This window comes from Macaca nemestrina, chromosome 16 (assembly GCF_043159975.1).
Source record: "Macaca nemestrina isolate mMacNem1 chromosome 16, mMacNem.hap1, whole genome shotgun sequence".
NCBI lineage: Eukaryota > Metazoa > Chordata > Mammalia > Primates > Cercopithecidae > Macaca > Macaca nemestrina.
Window position 1 is genome coordinate 104,501,874 of NC_092140.1, and position 13,635 is coordinate 104,515,508.

At 36.2% G+C, this 13,635-nt stretch overlaps 1 protein-coding gene across 7 annotated transcripts in view; it reads left to right on the forward strand.

Moving 5' to 3' along the window:
• LOC105490285 (zinc finger MYM-type containing 2) overlaps positions 1-13,635 on the forward strand; it is a 127,594-nt gene that overhangs the window by 62,551 nt on the left and 51,408 nt on the right. For all 7 annotated transcript variants that reach the window (XM_071081582.1, XM_071081584.1, XM_011755768.3 and 4 more), the window contains 4 exons: positions 4,331-4,481; positions 4,919-5,034; positions 9,032-9,148; positions 12,128-12,278. In XM_071081582.1, coding sequence (XP_070937683.1) covers positions 4,331-4,481; positions 4,919-5,034; positions 9,032-9,148; positions 12,128-12,278 — 535 coding nt within the window. The remainder of the gene's footprint in view (positions 1-4,330; positions 4,482-4,918; positions 5,035-9,031; positions 9,149-12,127; positions 12,279-13,635) is intronic.

Below are 13,635 nucleotides of genomic sequence, written 5' to 3' on the forward strand. Positions count from 1 at the left end.
AAAAGAAAAATTGTAAATTATACAGTAAGAGGGAAAAGTAAAACACAATGGTATATAAATTTTTAAACCCTTTTTTCTCTGCACAAACAAATCTTGCAATATGAAGAGATGATTTCCAGGTTTTATTGAATAAATGAATCGTAATTTTTACTTGAAATTATTTATTATAATAAATATTATAATATGTCATTGTTTAAGTTTTATTGCCACTTCTTCTAATCAAGGTTCTTCACGATTTCAGTGCTTTGGACTCCTTTGGTAATAAGGACAGATTCATTCTCAGAATGTTATTAAATGCATAAAATGCCTGGGATTACAAAGACAACCAATTATATCAAAATATAGTTACCAAAATATTTTTAAAATTTTTGAAATGTGCTGCTTTATTTTAATGTGTTTAGGAATAAAATACAGTGGTTAATAACTATAATTTTGAAGTAAAGTTGAATGTAGTTGATATGTTAAGGGATACTAAGAGTGATATAAAAATTGGGAATTTTTATTTTTGACAGTCATAGGCCCTATTAAACTAATGAAGTAAGTTTGTTGCTTCCAGTCAGAGTGAAAGAGAATGTTAAATTTCAATTAGAGGTTAGTAAATATAAAGGTAATTTTTTTACTGTGCAGTGTCGCGGACTAAAGTTCATATTGTATTTGAATGTGGCTAGGAAAGTAGATAATATGCAGGCTGTATCTCAGGACCCCATATCCTAAATTAGATTTGCAGCAACAGGTACATCAAGCCATTCTTTTTTTTTTTTTTTTTTTTTTTTGAGACAGAGTCTCGCTTAGTCGCCCAGGCTGGAGTGCAATGGCGCGATCTCGGCTCACTGCCAGCTCCGCCTCCCGGGTTTACGCCATTCTCCTGCCTCAGCCTCCCGAGTAGCTGGGACTACAGGCGCCCGCCGCCTCGCCCGGCTAATTTTTTGCATTTTTAGTAGAGACGGGGTTTCACCGTGTTAGCCAGGATGGTCTCGATCTCCTGACCTCGTGATCCGCCCGCCTCGGCCTCCCAAAGTGCTGGGATTACAGGCGTGAGCCACCGCGCCCGGCTAGCCATTCTTTCTTGATTACCTTCCCATGTGGTCTTCTTGCTTGGTCCAAATGTAACAAATGAAATATATTTCCTATATGTAGAAGGAAAATTTGAGAGTAGTTGTAAAGTCGTGACAGTTTTGATATCCACATGAAATTGGTTAAAATTAAAATATAAGGTACATCTTTTAAATGAGTAGACTGCAAATTAGCCAGTTTGTCATAAACTTACCCATCATATCTACTTTTTACCTTTTCCATATCTCGTTTTACTTCGTTCTATCTCTTTCTTTTTCACTGAAGTTACATGTAGGCTTATTTTTCCCCATGTCCAAAAAGGGAATATTTTAATTCTGAATTTATTCCACAAAGCTTTGTTCCTTTACATCACTAAATATGTGTTTATAGGATGCATATAAATTTGTATGAAATTTAAATATGATTATTTTGATTGCTTACATATGAAGCTGAGTAAACATGGCATAAAATTACATTTCCCTTTTGGCTAATGTTCTTTCATTAATTGGTTCTTTGAGGCAGCGGTAGCTGTGAAAGTGGCAGTATTGAAATATTCTCAGTGATTCTGTCATTCTGATAGTACTTTCTCATTTTCTTTTTCTTATTTTTTTTTCTTTGGAGACAGTCTCCCTCTGTTGCCCAGGCTGGAGTTCAGTGGCACGATCTTGGTTCACTGCAGCTTCTGCCTCCTGGGTTCAAGTGATTCTTGTGCCTCAGCCTCTCGGATAGCTGGGACTACAGGCGTGCACCACCACGCCTGGCTAACTTTTGTATTTTTAGTAGAGATAGGGTTTCACCATGTTGGCCAGGCTAGTCTCGAACTCCCAACCTCGTGATCTGCCTGCCTCAGCCTCCCAAAGTGTGGGGATTACAGGTGTGAGCCCCTGCACCCGGTCTTCATTCTCTTTAGATAAAATTATTTGTATGGAACAGTTGCCTAACTCCATGTTTACTTGATGTCTTAAAACTGTTACTAATTATTTAATCATTCTGCCAATAAAATCAGTGTTGGGATCACAGATCCAACGGATAGACTCAGTCAGTTTGAAGAATGTTTCAAATAGAAATCAAATCCATGATTTGATTAGATGGTGGAACTTAATTTATATCAGTAAAGGAATTCTTTATAGGTACCAATACATGGAGGCCTCTGCAGACATCCAGTGGGAGCTGGCTTTTCTGTCTTGCAAGCTTGCAACATAGTGGCAGTTGTCCCGAATATTTTATAGCATTACTAATTTGTACTATCATTTCAAGTTTTAAACATGTTATATTCTGTTTCATTGATTTGCTTTGTTTTTGTCCCTTTTCCAGTATAGAAATTTAAGTCATCAAATAGACCTCAGGAAGCAAAAACAGAGCATTCTCCTCTATTGTACTTATACATCATGATAAGATATGTTTGCAGTCATTTTTATTTTTTCCTTGTCACTATTCTTTTGCAGTTGACAAATATTTTTGAAGCAGGACCTGTCATTAAAGAATGAGTTGATTTCCACTTTGAAAAGCAAAATTGAGGGCTTTCTTTAGTTGATATTTCAGTAAATGAGGAAGTAGGCAGCATAAGTGTTTTTTTTAATAGGATGATAATGAATGTGCATTCCTGGCACATAAACAGCTGTGGTTTCTTACACTTTTTCTATTCGTTTCAAGCTGAAAGATCTTTTTCTTGATGTTGATTGTATTTTTTTGTTTCTTTTTGCCTTCCATTTATTGCCTTCATTTTCTGAAACCCTGTGGTATTTGTGACATTTTTCCATGCAGTGTATTCATTTCAGTTGTTATTTTTGGCCTGATTGTTATGTACAACACCTATTATTTATGCTGTCTATGGAACAGTTTGAAGCCTTCTTATATTTTCATATTGTATAGATGCTCGTGGGTATGAAGACGGATTTAATTGCAACATCAGATGGAAAATGGATACAATTATTTTGCAACATGATTTGTGATATTTGATTTAACTTGATTATGACAGAATTTTGCAACCACTCAAAAAGAGGATCAAAACAGGTTGCACTTGAAGGCTAGCCTTTCTTTTTTATTTCTACCTTTTTTTTTTCTTTTTGTGGAAGATGGGGGTCTTGCTGTATTGCCCAGGCTGTTATTGAACTCCTGGGCTCAAGCAGTTCTCTACAAAAAAAAAAAATACACCCCCACCAAAAAAAATAGGTGATTGCTTGAACCCAGGCTGGTCTCAAATTCCTGGGCTCAAGCAATCCACCTCGCTAGGCTTCCCTGCGTGCTGGGATTACAGGTGTGAGCCACACCCTTCCTCTCATATTCTTTATCTCCTTTTTTTTTTTTTTTTTTTCCATTATCTTGTTGGCACATATAGTCAGGCATTGCTTAATGACAAGAATACATTCTGAAAAATGCATCGTTAAGCAAGTTTGTTTTATGAACATCACAGAGTGTACTCAAACAAACCTAAGTGGTATAGCCTGTTGCTGCTAGGCTACAAGCCTGCACAACATGTTACTGTACTGAATACTGCAGGCAGTTGTAACACAATGGTAAGTAGTTGTGTATCTACATATGTCTAACCATAGAAAAGGTACAGTAAGAATACGGCATTACAATCATTGAGTGAAACATCGTTATTTGGCACATTACTGTATTCACTTTTGGCAGGAGGCTTAGCTTTATTATTATCTATTGATGAATTATTTACTTCATTTTATAGCCAGAAGTCATTTTGAATGTGGTTTAAATTTTTTTTTAATTCAAAAAATTTTTTGTGTTTGATTGTGATTGAATGAGATTTCAAATGTAGTAGATAGGTGATAAATCATTTTTAAGAGACATTCCAGAAGTGCTTGGAACAATAGCAGCTCGGTGGGAAAATGATTTAAAATCTTCAAATTCATTCTTCACCATACTTTTTATTATTAAGGCTTATATTTCATAGTTCCATTTAATTTATTTTGTCAAATGACAAAGAAGTATATCCTCATTGTAAACAAAAAGCACTGTGCCTTTCCTAAATTTTCAGGTTTTACTTACCTTTATGTTGGGATTCTGTTAAACTAAATATAATAGAGAGAAAAACATTCTATTTTTGAAGGCAACTTTGATGATGATCATTGCTTTGTTTGAACCTTAACAGTTGTTGCGTAGTCAATAGTTTGTATGTAGATGAAGACTCGTGACTCTAAACCTGTTTAGAGATTAGCAGGATTGTTTTGCAGAGACAAAAAGTGTAATGAAAAACTGGTAATTATTTTCTAGTTAAGTTGTGGTCTTAAAAATTATCTTTTTATGTTTCAAATTTTAGAAATACGGAAAACTGACAACCTGCACTGGCTGTCGAACACAGTGCAGGTTTTTTGATATGACTCAGTGTATAGGCCCTAATGGGCACATGGAGCCGTACTGTTCAACTGCTTGTATGAACAGCCACAAGACAAAACATGCAAAATCACAGAGTAAGTCTCACATACTTGGATAGTTAAAAAACCTTTACAAAATGATTTTTGCATAAATACTCTTAATGTCTTTATGCTTGTTTTTAAAAGCTTTTTATTTTCTATTAATCTTTTTGAAAACTGTTCTAATTATTTTGATTATTCTGTACTACTTTTTTAGTTCTCTTCATATCTGTGTTCTTAACTAAAATTGTTACTCCATCTAAAAAATTACCTAAAACTGAGTTTTTTCTCTGTATCTATGTATGTTTTAGTGGCATAATATCAGAGTCCTTTATGACAATATTTTTAAGGTGCAAATAATCTTCATTATTGAAGGTGCAAATAATAATAGTTTATTTTTTAACAGAAACGTCTATAATCTCAGCAGTTAAGATAAAAAAAAAACTTTTTTATTACTTTATAAACAAATCAGATATGTACCTTTTCTTTCCTAGGTTTGGGAATTATTTGCCATTTTTGTAAGCGAAACTCTTTACCTCAATACCAAGCCACAATGCCTGATGGAAAACTGTATAACTTTTGCAATTCCAGTTGTGTGGCTAAATTTCAGGTTTGTTGTTTATTTTGCATAACCCATGCCCCCAATAAAATACACATAGAAAATAACCAGTGTAATATAATATGCTTTATCTTTATTTTATCTTAATTTTTACATAGTTTGTTGAGGGTCAAATTGGAAGGTGGATATCCTAGTCACAGAATATGCAGCTGTACCAGTTTTCCATTTTAGCCTGGATATTCTAATTGAAATTATAATTGCTACTCTGATGTAGATTTTGAAGGAAAAGAAATTTTAATATAGTTTAGTTCAGTGCTGATGTGTAGTTTTTTCTTATTAGATGGTTTGAATAAAATGTGAACCGTAAGGGGAACTCTTACATGACAAATGGATGGAGGACCTAGATGTGTTTAGCCTAGAAGTGATAAGAATACATGCTTTCTTCATATGTTAGAAACAGACCATGTAAAGAGGGAATTAGATTTTTTACACGAGGCCTTAATTTAATACAAGATCAGTTTTGGGGAGACATTTTTCATTTTGGTAAATGTAAACAAAGACTTTCTGACGTAGTTCTTCAAATTTGGAGTATGGATAGTCTCAGAAGATAGATTATTGGAAGCGCTCAAACTTAACCTTGTTGACCACTAGGAAGGAATAGTTTAGAGAGAATTCAGGCATTAGTTAGGTGATACGATTAGGTTTACCTGTTGAGTGTGAAAATTTCAGGGTATTACCCAAAGGTTCAAACCTGTGCATAAAGCCATGCTTCATGAGTTAATTCATCCAACAATTCTGCTTTGTTCCAGGTGCTGTGCTCTATGTTGATTTATTTAAACTGAAAATATAGTTTCTTAAGCATGTTATAATAGTTACTATATCACTTATTAGTATTTAAATTGAGGTATTTTTGAATTCAAATGAGTGTCAGTTTTTGTTAATAGTAATATTCTTACTGAACTTAGGTGATAAACCACATTTAAGACTTGTTATTTTAGAAGTTGGGATCATGGCCATTGATACATCCTTACAGTGGTAGATACTGCTTTTGCCTTGTTGGCTTTTCTTACACTAGAAATTAAGGAGTAATTATTAATTACAAGAGAGGCAGACAGTGTCTGTAGTATGCTGCTTGTCGGATCTTGAACTTTGTTTTTTGATGTTGCTGGATAAACTAAACTGATAATTGAAAATGTTGTAACTGCCCTTTTCATTAATGAAACTTGTATCACCCATGATTTGATAAGATCCTCTGTATATGTACATTGTATATTTTAAGATACACAGTTATCCTTCGATATCCATGGGCAAGTGGTACCAGGACCTCCTGCAGATATAAAAATCCAGGGATGCCCAAATCCCTTATATAATATGGCATAGTATTTGCATGTAACCTACAATGCAAGTCTTCCTGTGTACTTTAAATCACCTCTAGATTACACTTAATATCTAATGCTATGTAAATGCTATGTAAAGAGTTGTTATACTGTGTTGTTTAGGGAATAGTGACAAGAAGAAAATGACTGTACGTGTCCATACAGATGCAATCATCTTTTTTTTAAAATTTTTGATCCTCTGTTGGTTGAATCCATGCATATGTAGGACCGACTGTACTTAATTTAGGCTCTTATTTTGAGGAATACATCCAGCTAGACCTACAGGTAGCCTCATCACTCTGCATATAAATACAAAATTGACAGAAAAGCAACGTTTTTCCCTTTATCATAAAGCAAACCATATATTTTGAACTTTATATCTTCATTAGGTGTTTTTCCCTTTAAAAGTAAGGTAATAGGATAGTACTCCCTCTTAGTCCATTCAGGCTGCTATTACAGAATACCTTAGACTGGTAGCTTATAAATAGAAATTTGTTTCTCATAGTCTGTAGGTGAGTAAGTCCAAGATAAGGCGCTGGCAGTTTGTTGTCTGATGAAGGTCTGTTCCTCATGGATGGTACCTTCTTGCTGTGTCTTCACATGGTGAAGGTAGCAAACAAGCTCCCTCAGGCTTCTTTTCTAAGATACTGACTGATTAGATCATGAGGGTGGAGCTCTAATGGTCTGACCACCTTTTCAAAGCCTCTGCCTCTTCTAATACTGTCACCTTGGGGTTTAGGATTTCAACCTTTGAATTTGTGGGGGAACACTAACATTCAGACTGTAGCATATTCCATTTGTTTTGAAAGACTAGTTAACTTTAATGGGGCTCAAATTTTTTGGAAACACTAAGGGTAATATTGGCTTTTATTTTTTAAATTTATTCATCTGATAGTCTTAAATTGGTATATCTTATTTTTCACAAACTTGGTGTTGTACAGTGTATGCAGAAGTTTTAAAAATGGTAGTTTTTTTCTCCTACTGTGCATTGAATAGCTAATTTTTATTAACTATTTCATGCATTAAGATTGTATATAATATATGTGTGATACGGTTAAAAAGAATGGTAATTAAATACCAGTGTCCTCACCATTCAGATTAGGAATTAGAAAAAATCTGTTAATGTCCATGTATACTTATATTGTGTCTTGTTCTGTAAATTTTTTTTTTTTTTAGAGACAGAATCTCACTCTGTTGCCCAGGTTGGAATACAGTGGCGTGATCTTGACTCGCTGCATCCTCTGCCTCCTGGGTTCAAGTGATTCTGCCTCAGCCTCCCGAGTAGCTGGGATTACAGGCACCTGCCACCATGCCCAGCTAATTTTTGTATTTTTAGTAGAGACAGACTTTCGCCACGTTGACCAAGCTGTTCTCGAACTCCTGACTTCCAGCAATCCACCCGCCTCTGCCTCTCGGAGTACTGGGATTACTTATAGGTGTGAGCTACAGTGTCCAGCCTGTAAATTGTTTTAACTTTAAAAAAAGGAATACTAAAATTCCTGGTATGAACACCAGTGTGTAAATCTTTTTTCTCCTAATGATCAATTTTTAAATGTAACATAAGCCGATTTCTTTTCCTTTTTTTTTTTTTTTTTTTGAGATGGAGTCTCGCTGTCACCCAGGCTGGAATGCAGTGGTGTGATCTCGGATCACCACAATCTCTGCCTCCTGGGTTCAAGCGATTTTCCCTGTCTCAGCCTCCCCCGTAGCTGGGATTACAGGCGTGTGCCACCACGCTTAGCTAATTTTATTATTATTGTTTTTTTGAGACGGAGTCTCGCTCTGTCTCCCAGGCTGGAGTGCAGTGGCGTGATCTCGGCTCACTGCAAGCTCCGCTTCCTGGGTTCCCGCCATTCTCCTGGCTCAACCTCCTGAGTAGCTGGGACTACAGGCACCTGCCACCACCCCCAGCTAATTTTTTGTATTTTTAGTAGAAATTGGGTTTTACCATGTTAGCCAGGATGGTCTCGATCTCCTGACCTAGTGATCCACCCGCCTTGGCCTCCCAAAGTACTGGGATTACAGGCATGAGCCACCACGCCTGGCCTAATTTTTGTATTTTTAGTAGAGATGGTGTTTTGCCATGTCGACCAGGCTGGTCTCGAACTCCTGACCTCAGGTGATCTGCCCGCCTTGACCTCCCAAAGTGCTAGAATTACAGATGTGAGCCACTGTGCCTGGCCAACATAGGCCTATTTCACTGGTAGTCTTGGAATGAAAATTGTAGTAATGATGCAGTGGCACAAAACATTAGTAAATTAGATATTTGATGGTTATTGGAGATAGCAATAAGAACTAGGTTTTTGTTTTTTTAAACTTCTGTTAGTTCAGAACATGGGCAACTTAACCTCACTATTATTTGCTTACTATTACTTCCTTACATTTTCTTTAAGTAAACAGATCATGATTGAATTTATGATTTTTTCTTTTTTCTTTTATTTTAGGTAAATAATAATTCTGTGGTTAAAAAATAAATTGAATTTCAATTTTATAAAACTAACACTTACTATTATAATTTTTAAGGACAAAATTTGGAAATGAGTTTTATGTGCTGAAAAGATATCTAAGCAAGATACATGTTACTTTTTGGACATCGTGGATATTTGACAGTAATCATAAATAGAAATTCAAAAATACATGTCAGGCTTAGTATCTTTTGTTCTTTGTTTTAGGCTCTAAGTATGCAGTCATCTCCAAATGGCCAGTTTGTAGCGCCAAGTGATATTCAGTTGAAATGCAACTACTGCAAAAATTCCTTTTGTTCAAAACCAGAAATCCTGGAATGGGAGGCAAGTTGTATTTTGCAATGTGTGTTATCTAGTGCTAAAAAGAAAGTCTAGTAAAATATGTGTTGTATTTCCATCTGGAAACCTATTTCTTGGTAGATAAGAATATGCTTTTCAGATTTTTTTTGTGATTGGATTATTTATTCTCATGTGGGAGTGGAAAACCAACAGAGGATCTATTTCTTTTTAGGTCCAAGAAAAATTATTGAAGTCATATTCCTGATACATTTTGTTCATAATAGTTTACAGAATGTCACTTTGTTTAGCTACGTACCTAGAGCAATTGTGTTTCCTTTTTTTGTCCCATGTTTCTCCCTGTCCTGTATTATGAGAACTATATTTTCTATCATTTAGCACCTGTACATATTAGAATGTATTAGTCATATACCACATTGTCATTTATAAAGTGATACAATTCTGGGGGGAGGGGGAGGGATAGCATTAGGAGATACACCTAATGTAAATGACAAGTTAATGGGTGCAGCACACTAACATGGCTCATGTATACATATGTAACAAACCTGCACATTGTGCACATGTACCCTAGAACTTAAAGTATAATTAAAAAAAAAAGAAAATGATACAATTCTGTAATTGGTTTTTTTTCTTTCTTTTTTTTTTTTTTCTTCCTCAGAGTCTGGCTTTGTTGCCCAGGCTGGAATGCAATGGCATGATCTCGGCTCACTGCAATCTCTGTGTCCTCAGTTGAGGTGATTCTCCTGCCTCAGCCTCCCAAGTAGCTAGGACTACAGGTGGGCACCACCATGCCCAGCTAATTTTTGTATTTTTAGTAGAGATGGGGTTTCAACATGTTGGCCAGGCTGGTCTCGAACTCCTGACCTCAAGTGATCCGCCTGCCTCAGCCTCCCAAAGTGCTGGAATTACAGGCATGAGCCACCACGCCTGGCCATAATTGTGTTTTAATAAACGAATAGTGGCCTGTGAATCCCAATACAAGTTTATTTTCTTTTCCCGTTTTTCACTAGTTTACTAATTTGCTTTGACATGTCTCAATTAGCAACAACTCTGATCATTGACTTTTATTTCATAAGGGGGCAGTAATAGATGGATAGATGGACAAGGCTGCCCAGGCTGCCCATTGCTTTCTTGAGCAATGCTTGCCTTTGGCCATTGTTTCTTTTCACTCCTTTAGGGGTGGGGCTGGGTGGGAGGTAGTGCATGGAGTATATGATAAAATGGTATACAAGATTTAGAAGATGTAGTATTAACACTGTTCTTGAGCCAAAATTTATTAGTAGCTGTTGGTGAGTCATTCAGTATCTAAGTCTTAGGTGAAAGGTGGTACTCAGAACTGGATTACATGATTTCTTTCTTTCTTTTTTTTTTTTTTTTTGAGATGGAGTCTTGCTCTGTTGCCCAGGCTGGAGTAGCAATGGCGTAATCTTAGCTAACTGCAACCTCCACCTCCCAGGTTCAATCGATTCTCCTGCCTCAGTTTCCCAAGTAGCTGGGATTACAGGCGCCTGCCACCATGCCTGGCTAATTTTTGTATTTTTAGTAGAGATGGGGTTTCACCATGTTGGCCAGGCTGGTCTTGAACTCCCAACATTAGGTGATCCGCCCGCCTTGGCCTCCCAAAGTGCTGAGGTTACTGGCATGAGCCACTGCACCCAGCCTGGATTACATGATTTCTAAAATACTTTGGAAACATGAAATTTCATTTTAACCGTTTAGTGACATTTAGTGACATTTTTTAGTTTATTATATTCTTCGGTGCTGTCTCCAGATCATTTAAACCAATCCCTATTTGAGACTGTTGTTGGCGTCCAGTGATGATTCTTAGTGACTGATAACCTTTAAGTAACAGCAGTAAGAATGAAGGCCCAGTAAGAGATAATAAAGGAGTGATGAGGGAATAAAGAAAGAAATCCATTAGCAAGCACACAGAATAATAGTGTCATAGAAAATGAAGATCCTGCATACACTGAATTTTGGTACTAGATGAAAATGAGGTCCTTTCCGCTGCATTTATGTCAGTGCTACCCCACTTTTGTAGTTGTTTTGGGGTGTTGCTTTTATTTACATGGAGGTTAAGTGTTAGAAGCAGTTAAGAGACACTGCCACACTGAATGAGAGTTGAGTGTGTCCCCCGGGAGATTGAGAATTCAGTGGTCTCTTGCTCCTCACTCCGTGTGGCTTCTTTGTTACCTTCTTCCTTTTATAAATTACACAGTCATAATGGGGCAACTTTCCACTAATGATTGTCTTACTACTTGAGTTGATTCCCAGACTCCCTCACCTTCCTTATTCCGGTCTTCACATGTCTTTGCTAAGTGTCAAGTAGATGGTTTAGACTTAGTGTAGCCTGCTCAATAGTGAGAGGAAAGCTGCCTCCCTGGAAGCTGTAACTTGTTCATACCTGCTTGGGTGGATGTTTGGAAAGCAGCTCTGGCTATTGTGGGTTTGGGCCTGGGAGACGCTAATCATATTCCATTCAAAGGAAGCAACTCAGTCTCAAGTTCTGCAGCACACTGTGTGATGGCACCAGATTGGATGCTTTACCCATGATGATGTGTTACTGCTAAGGTGTGTGCTGGGGATGTGGTGGAGCCTACTTGTTTATACTCGACAAAGGATTTTTCTTTTTGACTGAAAATATTATTAGTGTCATAATTTTTATCTTTTTTTAGTTTACCTATGCTGTATTTTCCATCATTTTCTTCCCATTTCTCCAATTATGTTAGCAACACCAGTCTATCATCTTACTTAGTGATACTTTTACTTTCATTGACTAATTTTAGGGTAGCTAATGGCATTGAATTTTGTGGAGCTATGTTTAAATTTGGCAGTGAATTGGTTAAACTAGGCATCCATGGCCTGTAGGAAATGTATCCCCAAGGATCTTAACATCAAATAGGTAAATGATTTAACTTTGCTTCTGTGAAAGTGGCATGTTTATTTCTTAAGCTTGTTCTCGAGGTGGTTGTCATATACTTACCAAGGTTCCCATTGTGCATTTAGAACAAAGTGCATCAGTTCTGCAGCAAAACTTGTTCAGATGACTATAAGAAGTTGCATTGCATAGTTACATATTGCGAATACTGTCAAGAGGAGAAGACTCTTCATGAAACAGTAAATTTCTCTGGCGTTAAGAGACCTTTCTGTAGTGAAGGCAAGTGTATATACAGTGTTGTTCATAACGTTTATTGATATTTAATGTTTTTTGCCAAAATACTTTAATATATCCAGAGTGGCTGCACAGTTTTAATGTAGCCAAACAAAAAAATTGAGTTTACGTTTCTGCTGACTTGTTTTGTTATTTTATATGTGTTTGTAGACATGGGCTTCAAGATGGTTTTATCTCTAAAAATTTGATAACCTCTTATTTCATTAAAGTTTTAGAATAAAATAAAAGCATTGTCATACCATGTTATTTCTAAACCTACACATTGTGGTCTGAAAGTTGGTTTTCCAAGTGGATTAAAATTGTTTTCTGAAAATTAACTCCATTTTCCCTGCCCAGCTCACTACTTAACCTGCAAAGGTTTTCAATATGTATACCAGAAAGAAAATCACATATGGCAGTACTAAAATGGGAACTTTTAGGTATTCAATTTGGGGTGCCAGGGAAACACTGGGTTCTGTTTTAGTATGTTCAAGAATTCCCTTTCCTCTTATCTACACTTTTGCTGCTCTGGTGCCAGGCAGCAGATTATACAGATGAATTCAAATTCTAAATCTACTTATCCAGAGATAGGAACGAGGATTGTAGCTATGGATTTTGGGGTTCTTGTTAATTCCTGTTCCCAAAGGTGACATTCTTGCTCTAAGCTGGCTTTCACTTTCTGTCTTTGGCCTTTGGCACTGAACTCCCAGCTTTCCTGTCTGCTATCTTTACCTGTAATTTTTTAATGAGGAATAATTTTTTCTGGATCTACTTTTTCTGTGGATTCCTAACTGCTAGTTTGGAGTAAGAGAAAGGTAGGAAAATCCTAAATGTCAGCAGTGGAGAATGACAGCAAAATTAAAAGATTTATCAGTTCATTCAACTAGTGCGTTCATTTACAGTCTTAACATGTAATGTAAAGTCATGTCCGTAAGAGGGTGCTGCTTGCTTATAAAACAAGGCATTCCTATTTAAATTTAATTTTGTACATTTCACCTGAAATGGAAAGTAACTGTTTCACTGTTAAGATCAAAGCTATAATGAAAAATGGCAAATCTTATAACGTTTCATTGAAAAGATTGATTCTGAATTAGTCTTTTTACATTTGAGTTGTGCAATGACATTCTTACTGATTCATAAATCTGAACATACTGATGTTGGTTGCTCATGTATGTTATTAATTGTCTACCATTTGGATTATATGAACTTTACTAAAATGAATAGACAATTAGCAGCAAATAGGTAATTGACATTCAAGAAGATAATTTTCAGTTGGAGGGATTTATACATCCAGCTGGGTGTAATAGCATTTTAAAAAAGAACGTGTGTTTTTTTCCTGTTAAATGATATGTTTTTTGCTTTC